Source organism: Hemiscyllium ocellatum, chromosome 4 (assembly GCF_020745735.1).
Source record: "Hemiscyllium ocellatum isolate sHemOce1 chromosome 4, sHemOce1.pat.X.cur, whole genome shotgun sequence".
In the NCBI taxonomy this organism is placed as follows: domain Eukaryota; kingdom Metazoa; phylum Chordata; class Chondrichthyes; order Orectolobiformes; family Hemiscylliidae; genus Hemiscyllium; species Hemiscyllium ocellatum.
The window spans coordinates 26334695-26354847 of NC_083404.1; the positions used below are offsets into that span (position 1 = coordinate 26334695).

The following is a 20153-nucleotide window of genomic DNA, read 5'->3' on the forward strand; positions in this document are numbered from 1 at the left end:
CTCTGCTGCAGTGTCCCAACAAAGCAAGGTTGCAGGCCAATTATGGAAAGTTTAAGTTAGCATGCAAAGATCGGGCAGATGAAATATAATGTGGATAAGTGGGAAATTGTTCACTCTGGTCGGAAGAATGGAAGGAAAAACGCAGTCTTATTTAAACCAGAAATTACTGCAGAATTCCAAGAGGTATATAGCTAATATAGTGCATGAATCACAAATCATTAGTATGCAAGTACAACAAGTAATTAAGGCTAATGGAACGCTATCCTTTAATAGGAGGGGAATCGGACATAAAAGGAGACTGTGTCAGTTGTACAGTGCATTGTGAGACCGCATTTTGAATAGTGTGTGCAGTTCATCCTATTGAAAGGAAAGAATTAAATGTGTTGGAGGTGGCTTACTAGACTGATACCGGAATCAGTGGATTGTCGTGATTAGACAGGTGGGCTTAAGAGACCTTGAATGATTTTGACAGGATGGATGTGGAAAAGGATGTTTACTCTGGTGGCAGAGTCTATGGAAAATAAAGAGCATGAAAGCATGGGAAGGGTTAAAGCATGAAGACCACTGGCAATCTGTGATCTGTGGAAGGCAGGATGGGATAAGAATAGTGGAATGCTTTTACACCAATTCGCAGAGTACGGTAAAGGCTGAAAGGTCACTACAGCGAGATGAGATAACAGTTAGTAGAGCTAGTTTCCCTGTTAAGTGTCATTATGACAGGATTGGGACATGACATTAAAATATCTAATTAATAGTTAGTAGAGTCAGCTTGAGACAGGAGACTATTATCATAGATGGAATAGCTAAATATCTATCGTGATAGGTTAGTCTGGAACGGAAGATCACTGTAGCAGAGGTGATTATAAATGTCTAACCATGACATTAGAATAACATCAAGTAGAATGTACAACTAAAGAGATAATGGGAACTTACATCACTGGTTTATTGTGTAGCTAGAGTGAGGTACTTTGATTAATGTTGTGGTTCTGTTCGCTGAGTTGGGAATGCGTTGCCAGCTCGGCGATCAGAACCACAACAACGAGCACCCGAGCTACAAATCTTCTCACAAACTTTGATTAATATAGTTGGACATGCTGATAAGCTGACAGAAACAAGATCTAAAAAACCACAGACCCTGAGGTTCGTGGGCATTCGAGAATCTACTTTCTCAGTGTCACGGTTTTTTTTAACAAATAAAAGACCTACTTCTTGAAGAACTTGGAGTCTCCTGGTGGATTCTCTACATTTTCTCCATGACAAGTCCAGAACTGGGAGAAACCATTTTATAATTAGGAGCTACCGTAATTAATGGGCATGGATGAGGGAGCACTTTCTTTCTCAGAGATTTATACAACTTTGGAACTCCATGTATCAGAAAGTGGTGGAGGTGGAGTCACTGGATAATTTTAAAGTAAAGATCAATAGATTCTTGTTAGGAAATCAAAAGTTATTGGGATAGACGGGAATACGGAATTCAGTACACAAACAGATCGGTCATGAAATGGTAGAGCAGGGCTGATAGATTGAATAGCGTACTTCTGTTCTTCATTCATAAGTACACATGAATTAATATGTTTCCATCACATTTGGTATTTTTCTCTTGGTTAGGGAAAATGCTGTATTGCAAAACTGCAGCTCTTTTGAAGCTCTTTTATAGTGCACAGCTGTAGCACTCTTATTTTGTGGGTGCCGAAATTGTGGTAATTCTTCAGATGAAGAAAAGGAATTAATAATTTGAAAGATAATATTTCTCTCCAAAGAATAGGGTTTTAGCCTCTTTCGGCCCACTCATTCATTCAATCGCTGCAACTTTCTCCATTGATCTCCAACATTCCTTCCCTCTAACAAAATACAACCACACATCCCTTTCTGCACCTCTTTCTACTTTTGGGCAAGTTCTTATTAACTCAATTACTAATCCATCAATTCAACAGAGTGTATCTCTTGGGATAATGCAGCTGTTAACCTATGTCCTTCCTCTCTATAACAAAAAAAGGTACTGATACAAAATTCTTTTAAAATTAGTAGTACAGAATATTGCTCATGAAAATTTCAAATAGTTCAATATTAAAACAGGCATAACTGATAATACTAACTCTGTGCACATGAGTAAAACCAGGCTAACGTTATGTCAAAAAGTCTGATTGATAGCAGCTTTATGTGCTGCCATCATACTAGCAAAGTATCACATTACCAACCCCCCTCATTATCCGTTCTGTTAATAATTTTGAAAGAAAAACTGATTTAATAACAGCAAGCCAATCTAAGGAACAAGACTGCAGTTGCTATGGGCTTACACATGGTCAAACAAAATCCAACGACAATTTCAATTGGCAGGAAAGGTAAGATTTTACCTAGGAAAATACTACCTAATTTAAAAAGATTGATGGCTGTGTTTGTGTTACAAATTAAACCGCATATAAATGGAATTTTCCAGAATGAGCTAAAATTCAGGTACAATACTAATCGTTTGTGGATTTTACAGACACTGAGGAACAGTTGTTCTGAACCGGATGTATTTGTGCCAATACAGTGCCGATCACTCAGTACTTGCCATCAACAAAACAAACAAACATATGTGAAGATAAAGTATACTAGGCACAACCGTGACTATAATTTCAAGAGCATTAAAATGGCATTTCCCTTCCAATGTCAGTTCTAAAGTATAACATTCAAAAATTGGGCAAATGCACTTTCCATACTGCAATTTAGCCTGATTTCAATTTTTAAAATATGCAAAATCCTTGCAACTGAAGTTGCTATCGCCAGATTTTTAAAAATCAATTTTGAAATATTTGCTCTTTTATTTTTCACAAAGAATTGTTTTATGATCATAAAACGTTTTGCATCATAAAATACAAATAGAAGAGGAATATGAAGCATCTCTTGTTATGATCCTGAGAGGCTTGTATCTTAATAGATATATATTATATAGCAACTGAAGGAAGAGTCATAGGACAAGCATTGTAATTTTAAGATTCTTAATGTAACAAACAAACTAAAATTTACATGATCTCAACTGCCTAAGTATAGAAAGGATACTCTTCCCAATTACGACTGTAAATTGCACAGCAATTTATGGTTTACACCTTGAAGTTGAAGTTTGAAATTTCTCCTAGGTATTAAACAGGCTGGTTTGCATGCAACATCTGGATGAATAGCATCTTTTTACAGACCCCTTTACTCAAAACCCGAAGCACAATCAAATCAATTTCTAGTAACAAGGCACCCTCTAGTGATACCTTGCACTTTAATTCTCAACAAATTCCATCTCTTCAAACTGGGAATCCATTCTCACCAACATTGTATGTGATGGTTAAGACAAAAACAGTCTATGCCTGGCAAAGCAGCTATTGTTAATGGCATTCTTTTCAGAGGTCTGAACCATCTGACCCACTTTTGCATCAAAGTGTGAAAACTAGCACTTGAGTTTCAACTAGGGGATCTGTTCCACGTCAACCGAATCACATGGCTCTGCCTCTGGTCAGATTCCAGTACTATTTCTTCACTCCCATAACAGGACATTGCTTTACCTCAAATCAAAATGGACCGTTTAAAACATAACCATCTCATAAAGTCTCACACTCATAATGAACTTAACAACAATGACATTAAACTCAACTTCAATACTGATTAATAGTGATTTGAAAATGGGCACCAAGAGAAGATTACAATCATTCACAATTGTTACCAAAGTTCAAGAAATTGTAGATAATTAAAAACAAAATGAGAGGGTGCAGAGTCATCTATATAGATTGGGAAAAAGTCTATTCTTGTGAAGAGATGCTCATATTAAGTATTGATTGTTAAATTATTAGAGATAGTTAATGAACTGCTTTTACAAAGAACAACTTTTAACTGAAATAAAGGCATTGACTAAATCTACAAGTGGCTGCCAGTTTGCATTACTCGGCAGCCCACATTTCATTCCCTTGGCATGGAGACACAAGTTTAAGGAAGATCCCACCACAGCAATAAATCCCTGGAAATGTATAAACAGCTTTCTTTTCCCCATGCCAATCAAAACGGTTATATTCATAGCATTTAACAAATGAAGAAAGTACCATTCAGAAGTTAATTGCTTGGACAAAAGATCTTGATTTCCTTACCCAAACCAGAGCTAATCAAACCTACTGTTTAAAATGGACATCAGTCTTTTTGAACTTGGATTACAGTAGGAGAGAATTCACATGATCATCTTCGAGTCATAGAGATGTACAGCACGGAAACAGAATCTTCGGGCCAACTTGCCCATGCCAACCAGATATCCCAAACTAATCTAGTCCCATTTGCCAGCACTCGGCCCAATCCCTTCCTATTCAAATACCCATCCAAATGCCTTTTGAATGTTGCAATTTTACTAACCTTCACTACTTGCTCTGGCACCACCCTCTGCATGGAAAAGTTGCCCCTTAGGTCCTTTTTATATCTTTCCCCTCTCACCCTAAACCTATGCCCTCTAAGTTCTGGACTCTGCCACCCCAGGGAAAAGATTTTGTCTATTTATCCTATCCATGCCCCTCATGATTTTATAAACCTGTGAGGTCACCCCTCAACCTTTGACACTCCAGGGAAACCACCCTCAGCCTATTCAACCTTTCCCTGTAGCTCAAGTCCTCCAATCTTGACAACATCATTGTAAATCTTTTCTGAGCACTTTCAAGTTACACGACATACTTCCGATAGGAAGGAGACCAGAATTGCACACAATATTCCAAAGTGGCCTAACCAACTATGTTTTTTAAAGAGGGCATAATTTTTATAAGTCACCAGCTACTTGGAGGAGCTGCTAATGCCCTCCACTTTAATTCCAACTAAGATGCCACCTTGTTTGCTGAGGTTGATTGTGTCCACATTCCAGCAGGCAAACAATTTTTAATGGAAGATTTGAGCACCACAGCAATGTTTTTAGGAAAAGAAAAAGATGTCAGCTTCACTCTTAAACTGCTCGCTAGGGTACAAAGATGTTTCGTAGCTACAGCCATCTCAGACACCCAGTGGACTCTTACATATCTTTCTTGTGAATTGTAATGTCACTGAAACCTCTTACTCTATAATTTGTATTTAGCATGTTTGCTTTATATGTGTATGTACATTTTGCACAAGTTGAGATAAACTTTTCACTTTTTTAAAATCATTTTAACTGGCTGGGTTTGTGCATAAACAAAACTACTCCTTACTTGAAAAACTCAAGAAATCCTGTTTAGCTAAACCTTTACCATCCAAATGTAAAGAATTAAGTACACAATGAGTTTGCAAATACATTCTTTTAAAATCTCAAAACCCTGTTTAATCAAGTAAAGAGTGAAAAAAAGGGAAGCCATTCCACTCTGCCTCTAACACTACAGAAATGGCAACTCAACTTCAAATGTAAAACAATGGCAACAGGGAATAAGAATAAATAATGTGCCTAATAAAATTTAAACAGAGGCCTGAGGAAAGGATTATTAATAGGATAAAATTCCTGAAATTTCTTACATCGGTGAAAGACAGCAGAAATAGGCAACAATTTAAACACAAGGAAAATAAGATCTAGGATTGTACTGAAATAGGAACAAAATAAGTCTGAGGTATGATTTGAGTCTATGATGACAATTCAACTCAATTTGAAATAATGCTACAGTTCTGTTTCGCGATATTACATAAAGGGCACCATAGGAAAAATTAGAAACAAAAAATCACTGACAGAACTTTGTATCAGATGATGAGGGTAGCAAAATCACGGGAATATCGTCACCTACAACTTCCCCTCCAGAAAACACACCACTTGACCTGGAACTATAACAGCATTCCTTCTTTGTTGCTAGGTTAAAAAAAAATCTTCCTAACAGGCATCCCCATACCCTCAAAGACTTCAGCAGTTCAACGGACAGCACAAGACCACTTTTTCTCAGGCAATTGGGGACTGGCAATAAATACTAAATAGCTGAAAACGTGGTGCTGGAAAAGCGCAGCAGGTCAGGCAGCATCCAAAGAGCAGGAGAATCGACGTTTCGGGCCTGAGCCCTTCTCCTGTTCTTTGGATGCTGCCTGACCTGCTGCGCTTTTCCAGCAACACATTTTCAGCTCTGGTCTCCAGCATCTACAGTCCTCACTTTCTCCAATAAATACTAAATAGCCAACATCATCAGCAACCCTATAAATGAATGGAATAAAAGACACAACTGATGAAGAAACTATACAAGTTGAACTTGTTGACAATAGAAAATATCGAGAGAGAATCTGTTGTGGAACTAAGATTTTTAAGAACACTAATGAAATATCGACTGTTCAGTTACCAAAGCCACAAAAATAATGACGAAGGAAAGTAATAAAAAGATCAGTTTCAGAAAATAGTATCGGTGATGAGATCAATAACTTGAGCAACTTTACTAGCGTGAAGTGTGTGTGAAGGACCAAAAGGGTACGCCCCTATCATGAGATTTCCTATCCTCTTCAGAGCCTCAGCTAGTTAAAGCAGTGATTGGTTCAGCAATTCACAGAGGGAGAATTCCAGGTTTAAACACTTCATTGAATCTAAATTCTCCCCTGCCCCCAACCTAACAAAACTAGGATTCATTTTTTGATCATTGTCCATAGGTCGTTGATTGAAGTGTCCTAAGAATATCAGGTGAGAACAATTTACAGCTGAGAGGCTGAAGCACAACCCTTCAATCAAGCTGTCTGCTGATACCCACTCTCTCCTATACCAAAGGTGTAACACTGAATTAAAAAAAAGTGAAGAATTAGCATAAATAACATGCAAAAATGTCCTGTTTATGTAGCAATTACTGATTTGCGTGGCCAGTTAACGATAGTATTGTTATTCTGCCTCAGGCATCATTACTAATAAAATAACAAATAAATGGATGGTGTATAAAAGTTTGTGCATATTAAAAGTCCTGCATGAATTTCAAATTTTTACTTCCTTCAGTCTGGACATACAATTACCTTGGAGTTTTTCAGAAAATATGGCTTTTAAAACAACATTCAACTACAAACTGAAAATTCTCAGCTTAGGTTTTTACTTTCACTGTATAATCACATTCCTGAGAGTTGTACAATAATCCTGTAACTGATAAAGGTGTGTGCCCTAAGGTGGCTCAAACACGGCCAGAACTCATGGCAGAAAGTTTTTTTTGAAGTACTTAAATTGCATTGATCACATTGAAAACGTGGAGTCTTAGCAGCAGAGTGTCAATACCTAATAATTGATCAACTTAGTTAAGGATGGCACGAAGACGTTATGTACTCATTTGTTGTAGTTTTTCATGCCTGTACAAAGGCATTCTGTAAGAATGATTTTTAGGAAGGTGATATCTATGCAAGTAGGACCAGAAAATAGTTCAATATGAAATAAGTCATTACTACGAACAGACTGCTCAAATTCCAACTGCATTCCGAAACTGATTCCTAAATCTGAATTTGAAATAATCCACTAAAGAACAGACAAAGAAGCACATGGTGAGGTCAGTGTAGGAGAGAGAGAAAGAAAGAAACTGACACTGCTGTTTGAATTCATGGATCGCTGGACATCGGAGTGCATCTGGGTAAATTAACAAACAGTGAAATTCACAATTGATCTTGGAGGAACTGCTGGGCGAAGTTCCAGCACAGAAGCAGATAAGTGTATTGTTTTAAGTGTGACCTACAGAAAGTCTGCAGCAGTAAGTAGAGTGGATTCTTACTTGATTATATGTTTTTGGAGATATGTCTTTTGATTAAACTTAAAATCAAAGCCATAACTATAAATTTAACCTGGCGCAGTGTTTGTAGAGGAATAAGATGGTGTTCTTTTCTGGGTCTACAGATTGTGAAGAAGCAAAAATGGCCTTTAGTAGAATGAAATGTGCTTCTTGTCAGGTGTGGGAGTTTAAAGAGAGTTTCGGGGTTACTGAAGATTACATCTGCCATAAATGCTGCTGGTTGTGAATCTTATCAGAGTGAATGGAACAGTTGAAGAGACAGTTAGAAGCAATGAGGAATTTGCAAAAACACCAGTATGTGACAGATGGCAATTATAGGAAGGAGGGAGGTCTCAGACACAGTCACATAGATGGGTTAACTCCAGGAAGGGTAAGGGAGGTAAGGCAACTAGTGCAAGAGTCTTTTGTGGCTATGTCCATTTCAAACATGTATGCTGTTTTGGAAAATGTAGAGTGGGATGGATTCTCAGGGAACGTAGCACAAACAGCCAAGTTTCTAGTATTGAGACTGGCTGTAATGCAACGAGGGGTACGTCAAGTTCCAAGAGATCAACAGTGTTAGGGGATTCTCTAGTCCGAGATATAGACAGATGTTTCTAAAATCAGAATGGTGTGTTGCTTCCCTGGTGCCAGGATCAAGGATGTCTCAAAGAGGGAGCATAATGTTCTAAAAGAGGAGAGGGGCCAGCAAGAGGTCATTGTCCACACTGGAACAAACAACATATGAATGGGAAAGGTTGAGAGTCTGAAGGGAGATTACAGAGAGTTAGGCAGGAATTTAAGATGGAAATCATCAAGAGTAGTAATATCTGGATTACTCCTGATGCTACGAGCTAGTGAGGGCAGGAATAGGAGGATACGGTGGATGAATGCATGACTGAGGAACTGGTGTATGGAAGAAGGATTCACATTTTGGATCGTTGGAATCTCTTTCGAGGTAGAAGTGACCTGTAAAAGAAGGACGGATTGCACCTAAATTGGAAAGGGACTTACCGGCAGGGAAATTTGCTGGAGATGTTTGGGAGGATTTAAACTAAGTTTGGGGGAAGATTTGTAGCTCGGGTGCTTGTTGTTGTAGTTCTGTTCGCCGAGCTGGGAATTTGTGTTGCAGACGTTTCGCCCCCTGTCTAGGTGACATCCTCAGTGCATGGCAGCCTCCTGTGTAGCATTTCTGTGATGTTTCCTCCGGCATTTATAGTGATTTGTATCTGCCGCTTCAGGTTGTCAGTTCCAGCTGTCCGCTGCAGTGGCCAGTATATTGGGTCCAGGTCGACGTGCTTATTGATTGAATTTGTGGATGAGTGTCATGCCTCTAAGAATTCCCTGTTTGACTTGTTCTATAATAATAGCATTGTCCCAGTCGAACTCATGTTGCTTGTCATCTGAGGTGTGGCTACTAAGGATAGCTGGTCATGTCGTTTCATGGCTAGTTGGTGTTCATGGATGTGGATTGTTAGCTATCTTCCTGTTTGTCCTATGTAGTGTTTTGTGCAGTCCTTGCATGGGATTTTGTACACTACATTGGTTTTGCTCATGCTGGGTATCGTGTCCTTCGTTCTGGTGAGTTGTTGTCGGAGAGTGGCTGTTGGTTTGTGTGCTGTTATGAGTCCTAGTGGTCTCAGTAGTCTGGCTGTCAGTTCAGAAATGTTTTTGATGTATGGTAGTGTGGCTAGTCCTTTGGGTTGTGGCATGTCCTCATTCCGTTGTCTTTCCCTTAGGCATCTGTTGATGAAATTGCGGGAGTATCCGTTTTTGGCGAATACATTGTCTAGGTCTTCTTCTTTTTGCAGTTCTGGTGTACTGCAGTGTGTTGTGGCCCTTTTGAACAGTGTCTCAATGCAACTTCTTTTGTGTGTGTTGAGGTGGTTGCTTTCGTAGTTTAGGACTTGGTCTGTGTGTGTGGCTTTCCTGTATACCTTTGTGGCAAATTCTCCGTTAGGTGTTCTCTGTACCATCACGTCTAGGAATGGGAGTTGGTTGTCCTTTTCTTCCTCTCTAGTGAATCAGATTCCTGAGTGTGGCGTTGATGATCTCTATTTCTGTATCTTTAATGATTACAAAGATATCATCTACATATCCGATACAGAGTTTGGGTTGAATTTGCGGTAAGACTGTTTGTTCTAACTTTTGCATTACCACTTCTGCTATGAGTCCAGAGATGGGTGAGCCCATGGGTGTGCCATTGATTTGTTCACATATTTGGTTGTTGAATGTGAAGTGTGTTGTGAGGCAAAGGTCCAGTAGTTTGAGTATGCAGTCTTTGTTGAGAGGTTCCCTGTCTTGTTGTCTGTTCTGTACGTCCAGCCAGTTGGCGATTGTTTCTCTGGCTAGGGTTTTGTCGATAGAGGTGAACAATGCCGTTACATCGAATGTGACCATAGTTTCTTCCTTGTCTACGTGCATTTTTCTGATGATTTTCAAGAATTCCTGTGTTGACTGTATAGAGTGTCTGGATCCGCTGATCAGGTGTTTCAGTTTCTGCTGTAGTACAAAATTCCACGCAAGGACTGCACAAAACACTACATAGGACAAACAGGAAGACAGCTAACGATCCGCATCCATGAACACCAACTAGCCACGAAATGACATGACCAGCTATCCTTAGTAGCCACAGAGTTTGTATCGACAAAACCCTAGCCAGAGAAACAATCGCCAACTGGCTGGACGTACAGAACAGACAACAAGACAGGGAACCTCTCAACAAAGACTGCATACTCAAACTACTGGACCTTTGCCTCACAACACAGTTCACATTGAACAACCAAATATGTGAACAAATCAATGGCACACCCATGGGCTCACCCATCTCTGGACTCATTGCAGAAGTGGTAATGCAAAAGTTAGAACAAACAGTCTTACCGCAAATTCAACCCAAACTCAGATGACAAGCAACATGAGTTCGACTGGGATAACACTACTATTATAGGACAAGCCAAACAGAGAACAGCCAGGGAATTCCTAGAGGCATGGCACTCATCCACAGATTCAATCAAAACCACATCGACCTGGATCCAATATACCGGCCACTGCAGTGGACAGCTGGAACTGACGACCAGAAGTGGCAGATACAAATCACTATAAACGCCGGAGGGAACATCACAGAAGCGCTTCACAGGAAGCTCCCATGCACTAAGGATGTCACCTAGACAGGGGGCGAAACATCTGCAACACAAATTCCAAGCTCAGCGAACAGAACCACCACTGGATTTAAACTAGTAAGTGGGGGGGGGGGGGGGGGGGGGGGGGGGGGGGGGTACCCAGGGAGAAGTGAGGAAAGAGATCAATCTGAGACTGATATAGTTGAGAACAGAAGTGAGTCAAACAGTCAGGGCAGGCAAGGACAAGGTAGGACTAATAAATTAAACTGCACTTATTTCAATGCAAGGGGCCTAACAGGGAAGGCAGATGAACTCAGGGCATGGTTAGGAACACAGAACTGGGATATCATAGCAATTACAGAAACATGGCTCAGGGATGGGCAGGACTGGCAACTTAATGTTCCAGGATACAAATGCTATAGGAAGGATAGAAAGGGAGGCAAGAGAGGAAGGGGAGTGGTGTTTTTATAGCTGTGCTGAGGGAGGATATTCCTGGAAATATATCCAGGAAAGTTATTTGGGTGGAACTGAGAAATAAGAAAAGGATGATCACCTTACTGGGATTGTATTAGAGACCTCCTAATAGTCATTGGGAAATTCAAAAACAAACTTGTAAGGAGATCTCAGTTATCTGTAAGAATAATAGGGTGGTTATGGTAGGGGATTTTACCTTTCCAAACATAGACTGGGACTGCCATAGTGTTAAGGGTTTAGATGGAGAGGAATTTGTTAAGGGTGTACAAGACAATTTTCTGATTCAGTATGTGGATGTACCTACTAGAGAAGGTGCAAAACTTGACCTACTCTTGGGAAATAAGGCAGGGCAGGTGACTGAGGTGTCAGTGGAAGAGCACTTTGGGGCCAGGGACCATAATTCTATTAGATTTAAAATAGTGATGGAAAAGGATAGACCAGATCTAAAAGTTGAAGTCCTAAATTGGAGAAAGGCCAATTTTAATGGTATTAGGCAAGAACTTTCAAAAGCTGATTGGGGGCAGATATTCGCATGTAAAGGGAAGGCTGGAAAATGGGAAGCCTTCAGAAATGAGATAACAAGAATCCAGAGAAAGTATATTCCTGTTAGGGTGAAAGGAAAGGCTGGTAGGTATAGGGAATGCTGGAGACTAAAGAAATTGAGGGTTTGGTTAAGAAAAAGAAGGAAGCATATGTAAGGTATAGACAGGATAGATCAAGTGAATCCTTAGAAGACTATAAAGGCAGTAGGAGTATACTTAAGAAGGAAATCAGGAGGGCAAAAAGGGGACATGAGATAGCTTTGGCAAATAGAATTAAGGAGAATCCAAAGGGTTTTTACAAATATGTTAAGGACAAAAGGGTAACTAGGGAGAAAATAGGGCCCCTCAAAGATCAGCAAGGTGGCCTTTGTATGGAGCCGCAGAAAATGGGGAAGATACTAAACGAGTATTTTGCATCAGCATTTACTGTGGAAGGGAGATATGGAAGATATAGACTGTAGGGAAATAGATGGTGACACCTTGCAAAATGTCCAAATTACAAAGGAGGAAGTGCTGGATGTCTTGAAATGCATAAAGGTGGATAAATCCCCAGGACCTGATCAGTTGTACCCCAGAACTCTGTGGGAAGCTAGAGAAGTGATTGCTGGGCCTCTTACAGAGATATTTGTATCATCAATAGTCACATGTGAGGTGCCGGGACTGGAGGTTGGCTAACGTGGTGCCACTGTTTAAGAAGGGTGGTAAGGACAAGCCAGGGAACTATAGACTGGTGAGCCTGACCACAGTGGTGGGCAAGTTGTTGGAGGGAATCCTGAGGGACAGGATGTACATGTATTTGAAAAAGCAAGGACTGATTAGGGGTAGTCAACATGGATTTGTGCATGGAGTGCCAAAAGGATCGGTGCTGGGCCCTCTACTTTTTGTCATTTACATAAATGATTTGGATGCGAGCATAAGAGATACAGTTAGTAAGTTTGCAGATGATACCAAAATTGGAGGCATAGTAGACAGCAAAGAAGGTTACCTCAGATTACAACAGGATCTTGGCCAGATGTGCCAATGGGCAGAGAGGTGGCAGATGGAGTTTAATTCAGGTAAATGCGAGGTGGTGCATTTTGGGAAGGCAAATCTTACCAGGACTTATACACTTAATGGTAAGATCCTGAGGAGTGTTGCTGAACAAAGAGACCTTGGAGTGCAGGTTCATAGCTCCTTGAAAGTAGAGTCGCAGGTAGATAGGATAGTGAAGAAGGTGTTTGGTATGCGTTCGTTTATTGGTCAGAGTATTGAGTACAGGAGTTGGGAGTCATATTGCGGCTGTACAGGACATTGGTTAGGTCACTGCTAGAATATTGCGTGCAATTCTGGTCTCCTTCCTACTGGAAAGATGTTGTGAATCTTGAAAGGGTTCAGAAAAGCTTTGTAAGGATGTTGCCAGAGTTGGAGGATTTGAGGTATAGGCAGAGACTGAACAGGCTGGGACTGTTTTCCCTGGAGCATCAGAGGCTGACGGGTGACCTTATAGAGGTTTACAAAATGATGAGGGGAATGGATAGGGTAAGATGAAATGTTGTTCCTCCAATTTGCGGTCTGATTCACTGTGGCAATGGAGGAGGCCAAGGATGATCATGTCAGAATAGTAGTAGAAAGGAGAATTAAAATGGGCGGTGACTGGGAGTTCAGGTCTTGGCCCCTGTCGGCTAGGCAGAGCACACTCTGAGTTTACGTTGGTCTCCCTGATATAGAGAAGACCACATCAAGAGCACTGGAAAGAGTAAACTAGACTGGGGGAGAGGCAGGTGAACCGTTGACTCAGCTGACAGGACTGCTTGTGGGTGGACGTGCGGGGTTTGGTGTCCTGGCAGGTTTTGCATCTTTTCTGGTTGCAGGAGAAGGTATCTGGGCACTCAGAGGTTTGGTGGGGAGAGTGGCATGAACCAAAGACTGGCAAAGGGAATGGTCTTTTCGGAAGGCAGAGAGGGGTGGGAAAGGGAAGATGTTCTTGGTTGTGGTGTATAACTGGAGTTGGTGCGAGTGAGTAAGGATGATCTGTTAATTGGCCGTTATTGTGTTTGGGAGGGGGGAATGGAATGTTGTGGGGGAGGGGGCTGAGGGGAGGAAGGCAGTTGGGATGGCAATAGGTTGGTGCAGGTGGTGGGGGGAGGGGTTTAGAGCAGTGGAACGGGGAGTGGAGGTGGTGTGGTGGAGGGCTGTCTGGATGACAGAGGAGGGAAAGCACGTTGTTCAAAACAGATGGACATCTGGGATGCTTGGGAGTGGAGTGTCTCCTTGTCCAAGCAGATGTGGCAGAGGCCGATGTGGAGGACTTGGGAGAAAGGGATGGAGTTCTTATTGGATACTGGGTGAAAGGAGGTGTAGTTCCAGGTAGTTATAGGAGTCTGTGCTGTCATAGTAAACGACCATCTCCACTCCAACCTCATCTTGCTGAACATGCAGCAGTTATGGAAAATAAAGAAAATTAAAACATGGGAAGGGTTAAAGCGTGAAGACCACTGGCAATCTGTGGTCTGTGGAAGGCAGAATGGGATAAGAATAGTGGAATGCTCTTACACCAATTAGCAGAGTAAGGTTAAGGCTAAAAGGTCACTATGGCGAGATGAGATAACACAAGTAATAAAGCAAGTTTCTCTGTTAAGTGTTATTATGATAGGATTGGGACCATAAATATTTGGAACATGACATTAAAATATCTAATTAATAATTAGTAGAGTCAGCTTGAGACAGGAGACTATTGTTAATAGATGGAATAGCTAAATATCTATCATGACAGGTTAGTCTGGAATAGAAAATCACTGTAGCAGAGCTAGCAATAAATATCTAACTGCGACATTAGAATAACATCAAGTAGAATGTACAACTAAAGATATAATGGGAACTAATATCACTGGTTTTATTGTGTAGCTAGAGTGAGGTACTTTGATTGATATGGTAGGACATGCTGATAAGCTGACAGATAAAAAAAAATCCACGGACCCGGAGGCTCGTGGGCATTCGAGAATCTGCTTTCTCAGTGTCATGGTTTTTTGATTGCAAACAAAAGACCTAATTATTAAGAATTCTCTGCGTCTCCTGGTGATTCTCTATATTTTCTCCACAACATACTCCCTTCCCTCCACACGAACCCCCACTTCACCATCAAACCCACTGACAAAGGCAGGATGGTGGTGGTCTGAAGGACAACCGCTATGTTGCAGAGGTTGAACACCAACGCTCTATGTCTTAAGTGCCCCCATTGATCACGACCCTACTGTGACCCATCATGCCAAAATCACTCTCACTGTCTGTGATCTCGTTGCCTCCAGTGATCTCACCTTCAACCTCAGTCCGTAGGCCCTGTACAGCCCAGTTCTACCTGCTCCCCCAGATCCACAAGCCAAATTACCCCAGCCGACCCATCGTCTCCCCATGCTCCTGCCCCAACGAACTCATCCCGTCCTGTCTCGACTCCATCCTCTCCTTCTTGGTTCAGACACTTTCCAGCTACATCTGCGACACCAACTACGCCCTCCACCTCTTGAGTAACTTCCAGTTCTCCAGCCCCCAATACTTTATCTTCAATATGGATGTGCAGTCCTGATATGTGACCATACCCTACAACGATGGCCTCCAGGCCCTCAGCTTCTCTCTCTCCAACAGACCATCCAGTCACCCTCCACCAATACCCTCCTCAGTCACGTTGAACTGGTCCTCACCCTTACTACCTTTTCCTTTAACTCTTCCCATATCCTCCAAACCCAGGGGGTGGCCATGAGCACTCAAATGGGCCCTAGCTACGCCTGCCTGTTGGTCGACTATGTTGAACAGTCCATCATCGGTACCTGCACAGGCACTATGCCTCAACTCTTCCATCGTCACATAGATGACTGTGTTGGTGCAGAGTCCTGCACCCAAGCTGAACTGAAGCAGTTCATCGACTTCACCCACAACTTCTACCCCACCCTCAAATTCACTTGGTCCATCTCGGACACCTCCCTCCCTTTCTGGACCTCTCCATTTTGATCTTTGGTAACAGTCTTCAGACGGACATTTATATTAACCCACAGACTCCCATAACTACATGGATCCCATAACTACATGGACTACACCTTCTCCCACTCAGTATCCTGCAAGAACTGTATCCCAATCTCTCAATTCCTCCACCTCATTTGCTCAGATGAGGAGACATTCCACTCCCAAGCATCCCAGATGTCCAACGATTTTGAATAACGTGCTTTTCCCATCAGCCAAAGAGCCCTCCATTGCGCACTTGTCCACTGCCCGTTCCACTTATCTAAACCTCCCCCCCCCCCCCCCCCACCCACCCCCAAATGCAATGAAGTCAGGGTCCCCTTGTTCTCAACCGACTACCCCACCAGTATCCGCAACCAACACATCACCCTTCATCACTTCCGCCAACTACAATTAGATTCCACCACCAAGTACATCTTTCCCTCCCCAGCCCTCTCTCTGTCTTCTGCATGGACTGTTCCCTTCGCCACTCTCCCCACTAACCACCCCGAACCCCAGGTACCTTCTCCTGCAAAGCCTGCTGATACACCAGCCCCCTCACCTCCATCCAGGACACCGAACAGTCCTTCCTGGCGAGACAGAGGTTTACTTGCATCTCTTCCAACCTAGGTTATTGTATCCAGTGCTCCAGATGTGGTCTTCCATACAACAGGAAGACCAAACATAAACTCAGGGCATATTATGCTGAGCAACTTAGCCAGGGCCGACCTGATCTCCCAGTCACAGCAATTTTAATTCCCCTTCCCAATCCTTCTTTGACATGACCATCCTTGGCCTTCTCCATTGCCACAGTGAATCACACTGCAAACTGCAGGAACAACATCTCATCTTCCACCTGGGCAGCCTACAGCTCAGCAGGACTCAACATTGAGTTCTCCAATTTCAAATAACCTCCCTCCCCATCCCCCAACTCTCTTCCCTCCATTCCTCTGATTGACCCTTCCTTCCAGCTTCCTTCCGTGTGGGAGGCACGGTGTCACAGTGGTTAGCACTGCTGCCTCACAGCGCCAGAGACGCGGGTTCAATTCCCACCTCAGGCAACTGTCTGTGTGGAGTTTGCACATTTTCCCCATGTCTGCGTCAGTTTCCTCCGGATGCTCCGGTTTCCTCCCACAGTTCAAAAATGTGCAGGTTAGGTGAACTGGCCAGGCTAAATTGCCCGTAATATTAGATGTTAGATGTAGGGGAATGGGTCTGGGTGGGTTGCTCTTTGGAGGGTCGGTGTGGGCTTGTTGGGCTGAAGGGCCTGTTTCCACACTGTAAGTAATCTAATCTAATCTACCAACAGGATTCATTCATCACATCGACCAAAGAGGCCGTACCCCCTACCTGTGTTCACCTATTCCTACCTCACCATCCTGCCACCCACTCCCTTCCTCCCCCACCCCTTATCTGCAGCTCCCCATACACCCACCCCCAGACCTGAAGGGTTACATCAAAAAACATTGGCTTCTCATGATGCTGCCTGGCTTACTGTGTTCTTCCAGCCTCATGCTTGTCTACCCAGAAAATTGATGAAGCGATATTCATCTTCAGTAATAGAGTCATTGAGTCATACAGCACAGAAACGGAGCCCTTGACCCAACATGTCCATGCTAACTACATTTCCTAAACTGAACTAGTTCCTTTTGCCTGCGTTTGATCTATGTCTCTTCAAATCTTTCCTATCCATATAGGAGTCCAAACATCTTTTAAATGTTCTAATGGTAACTGCACCATTCTGTGTGTGAAAAGATTGCCCCTAAGGTCCTTTTCAAATATCTTTCCCCGTGAATCAGCCAAACAAGCTTCAGTAACAAGCACCTATCAACATGGGCACTTACAATGACATGGAGGTGCTGGTGTTGGACTGAGGTGGACAAAGCCAGAAGTCACATGATACCAGGTTATAGTCCAAGAGGTTTATTTGAAATCACAAATTTTCGGAGTGCCGCTCCTTCACCTGACAAAGGAGCAATGCTCCAAAAGCTTGCAATTTTAAATAAACACGCTGGACTGTAACCTGGTGTCGTGTGACTTCAAACCCTTACAAAGCAGATTTATTTTACAGGATGACCTACTCTTTAAAAAAGCTAAAAGATTAAAGAAAAGCAAACTTACCCACTAGCCAGATTGAGGAGTTCCTGCTTTTCGGCCACATTTGATTTTTCTTCTAGTTCCCACAACAATACATTAACGAGATGAGAATTCTTTATAATTATGGGGACTTCTTCAAACATATTTTCAGAAGTTATGAGTGCCTTCTTTATCCTAGTTGACAAAAAAAAACAAGATCAAAGACCTAGAGAATAATACAGTATTTATTCAAACTTTGTTCAGAAAGGCCATTAGTCATGCTGAGAATCGGAGGTCCCCTTAAACCTATTATGGACCCTTTAAAATATGTCAAAGAGATAGCCTGACCCTAACTTTTCTCATTTAAAGTCTAAGATACTGTGTTCCAGATGTGATTTGATTGGTCAAACTACTACTCTTTAAGCAAAACATACTTGATTCTTACACCACAGTTAGAATACAAACAAAAAATAATTGGCATAACTCTTAACTCTATTGAAATACTTAACGAAAGAATATATTATTTAACTACTAATGATACAACAGCATCTCAAATACACCACTGGCAAAGGCAAATTCAGCAAAACAGATTTTCCTCACTTGTAATCTCTACTAATCCAGGAGAAAGGAACACTGAAATAAACAAACAATCTAGCAGCAAAGAAAGAATTCAAACTTTTAGCTGCAATAGAGAGACAACTGTACCTAACAGCTTCAACAGCCAACTCCCAATTTCAACTGAAAGCAAAACTAAAACACTGGGTGTGTGAGAGTCTGACTCCATCCATTCATGTTCTTTTTGTCTAATTAAAAGGAGCTCAAAGCTCCTTACCCATTGCTTCTGAAGCAGACATTCCATCACCACTGGCAACATCTCTCTACAAGAACAAATCCCTCTTGAAAGCACGGTACAGTCACTGTGTGAACTCAGTATTTCATATTTGGCATTTCCTGTGTAGCTTGAGACCTCACCTAACTATTGCATTAGTAACTAGCTTCTGTAAACTCAGCTCAAGGTCTTGACGCATGCACTATCCTACTCCATTAGCAATGCAGCATATCAAAAATAAGAAGCAAATGTTCTTAGAAAACATGGCAAACTAACTTTCAAATGTATGTGGGCAAGGGGCAATGGAAAACTCACCCATGAGTAGTTGTCTTCCACCTACTGGCTAAGAAGTTGGACAACTGACTGACATACCTTTGATGATCAGCCCCAAAATAAGGTATATTAACAAGGATGGGAGAGGGGGAAGTGGTTAGAAGATTCAGGAAGACGACCGACACCCCTCACCCTGGGGAAGACCAGGAGTTCCTCCACATCAGCCCACAGAAAGACTGTTGGTCCTCAGACCACCAAAAACTACCAGACATCACCATGACAAGACACAGGACCACTGGGACTTGGATGTGCACTGCTTCTACTCCATTATTCCATGGAATAGCTCCAGGATTGTTAAAGTATTTTCTTCTGACGCAGGTCATAAATTTCCTTTTTTTACCTAATTAACAAATGCACCATATCTAAACTGCTTGTTCTTAATAAAGTACCAGAAAATTGCAATGTCATCGATTGTTTGTATTAGTTAATTGTGATCACAAACTCCCTAAAATCAACAGAGCTCAAACATTAACCCAATCATTTGAGTTAGACAGACTCATTTTGGGGTGAAGTTCCATCTTTAAAATCTCTTGTAGATCAGAGAAACAAAGTGGTTTGGCTGTTCTAGAATATTTATACAAGAGACATGCAAAGACTGTTAGAATACTCGGAAAAAAATATCAGAAGTTTGAAAAGAAGCTACTACACTACAGAACTGACTACGCCAGAAATATACAATCACCAGTGAATTTGCAAATACCCCTTACCAACGAAGCTGAAACTTACCTCTTACAGAAGTTTGATTTTTGGCAAAATAACTTCAACAACAGATTACAAGATATAGGGTTAGATGACATATTGCATCTCTTAATATGATAAGCATCAATAGAGAAGCTATTTAATATGAAACAATTTTATCCTGCGTACATCATTCACCATCTTCAGGATGATGAATCACATCAACTAAAATAACCTAATGTATATATGCTTTAAACTTGAGTTTAAAAAAAATCATAAAAATGCATTAATATAGGGACACTGCACGCCAATTAATGCTTTTAACTCATCATCAGTCGTTGAATTACAGTTCTTTCCTTTGAATTTCTAAATATTCCAAGCTGTTATCCAATCATTAACAGAGCTGCACAATTAACAACGTGGGAGAGGAAATGGCTCCACGAACGCTCCCACCTTCAAAATGCAACAG

At 41.6% G+C, this 20153-nt stretch overlaps 1 protein-coding gene across 1 annotated transcript in view; it reads right to left on the bottom strand.

Annotated features, from left to right (window-relative positions):
* The window catches only part of eif3hb (eukaryotic translation initiation factor 3, subunit H, b), a 120208-nt gene that overhangs the window by 22780 nt on the left and 77275 nt on the right, over positions 1–20153 (bottom strand). The window contains exon 5 of the mRNA XM_060822825.1: positions 17890–18039. Within this exon, the coding sequence (XP_060678808.1) occupies positions 17890–18039 (150 nt within the window). The remainder of the gene's footprint in view (positions 1–17889; positions 18040–20153) is intronic.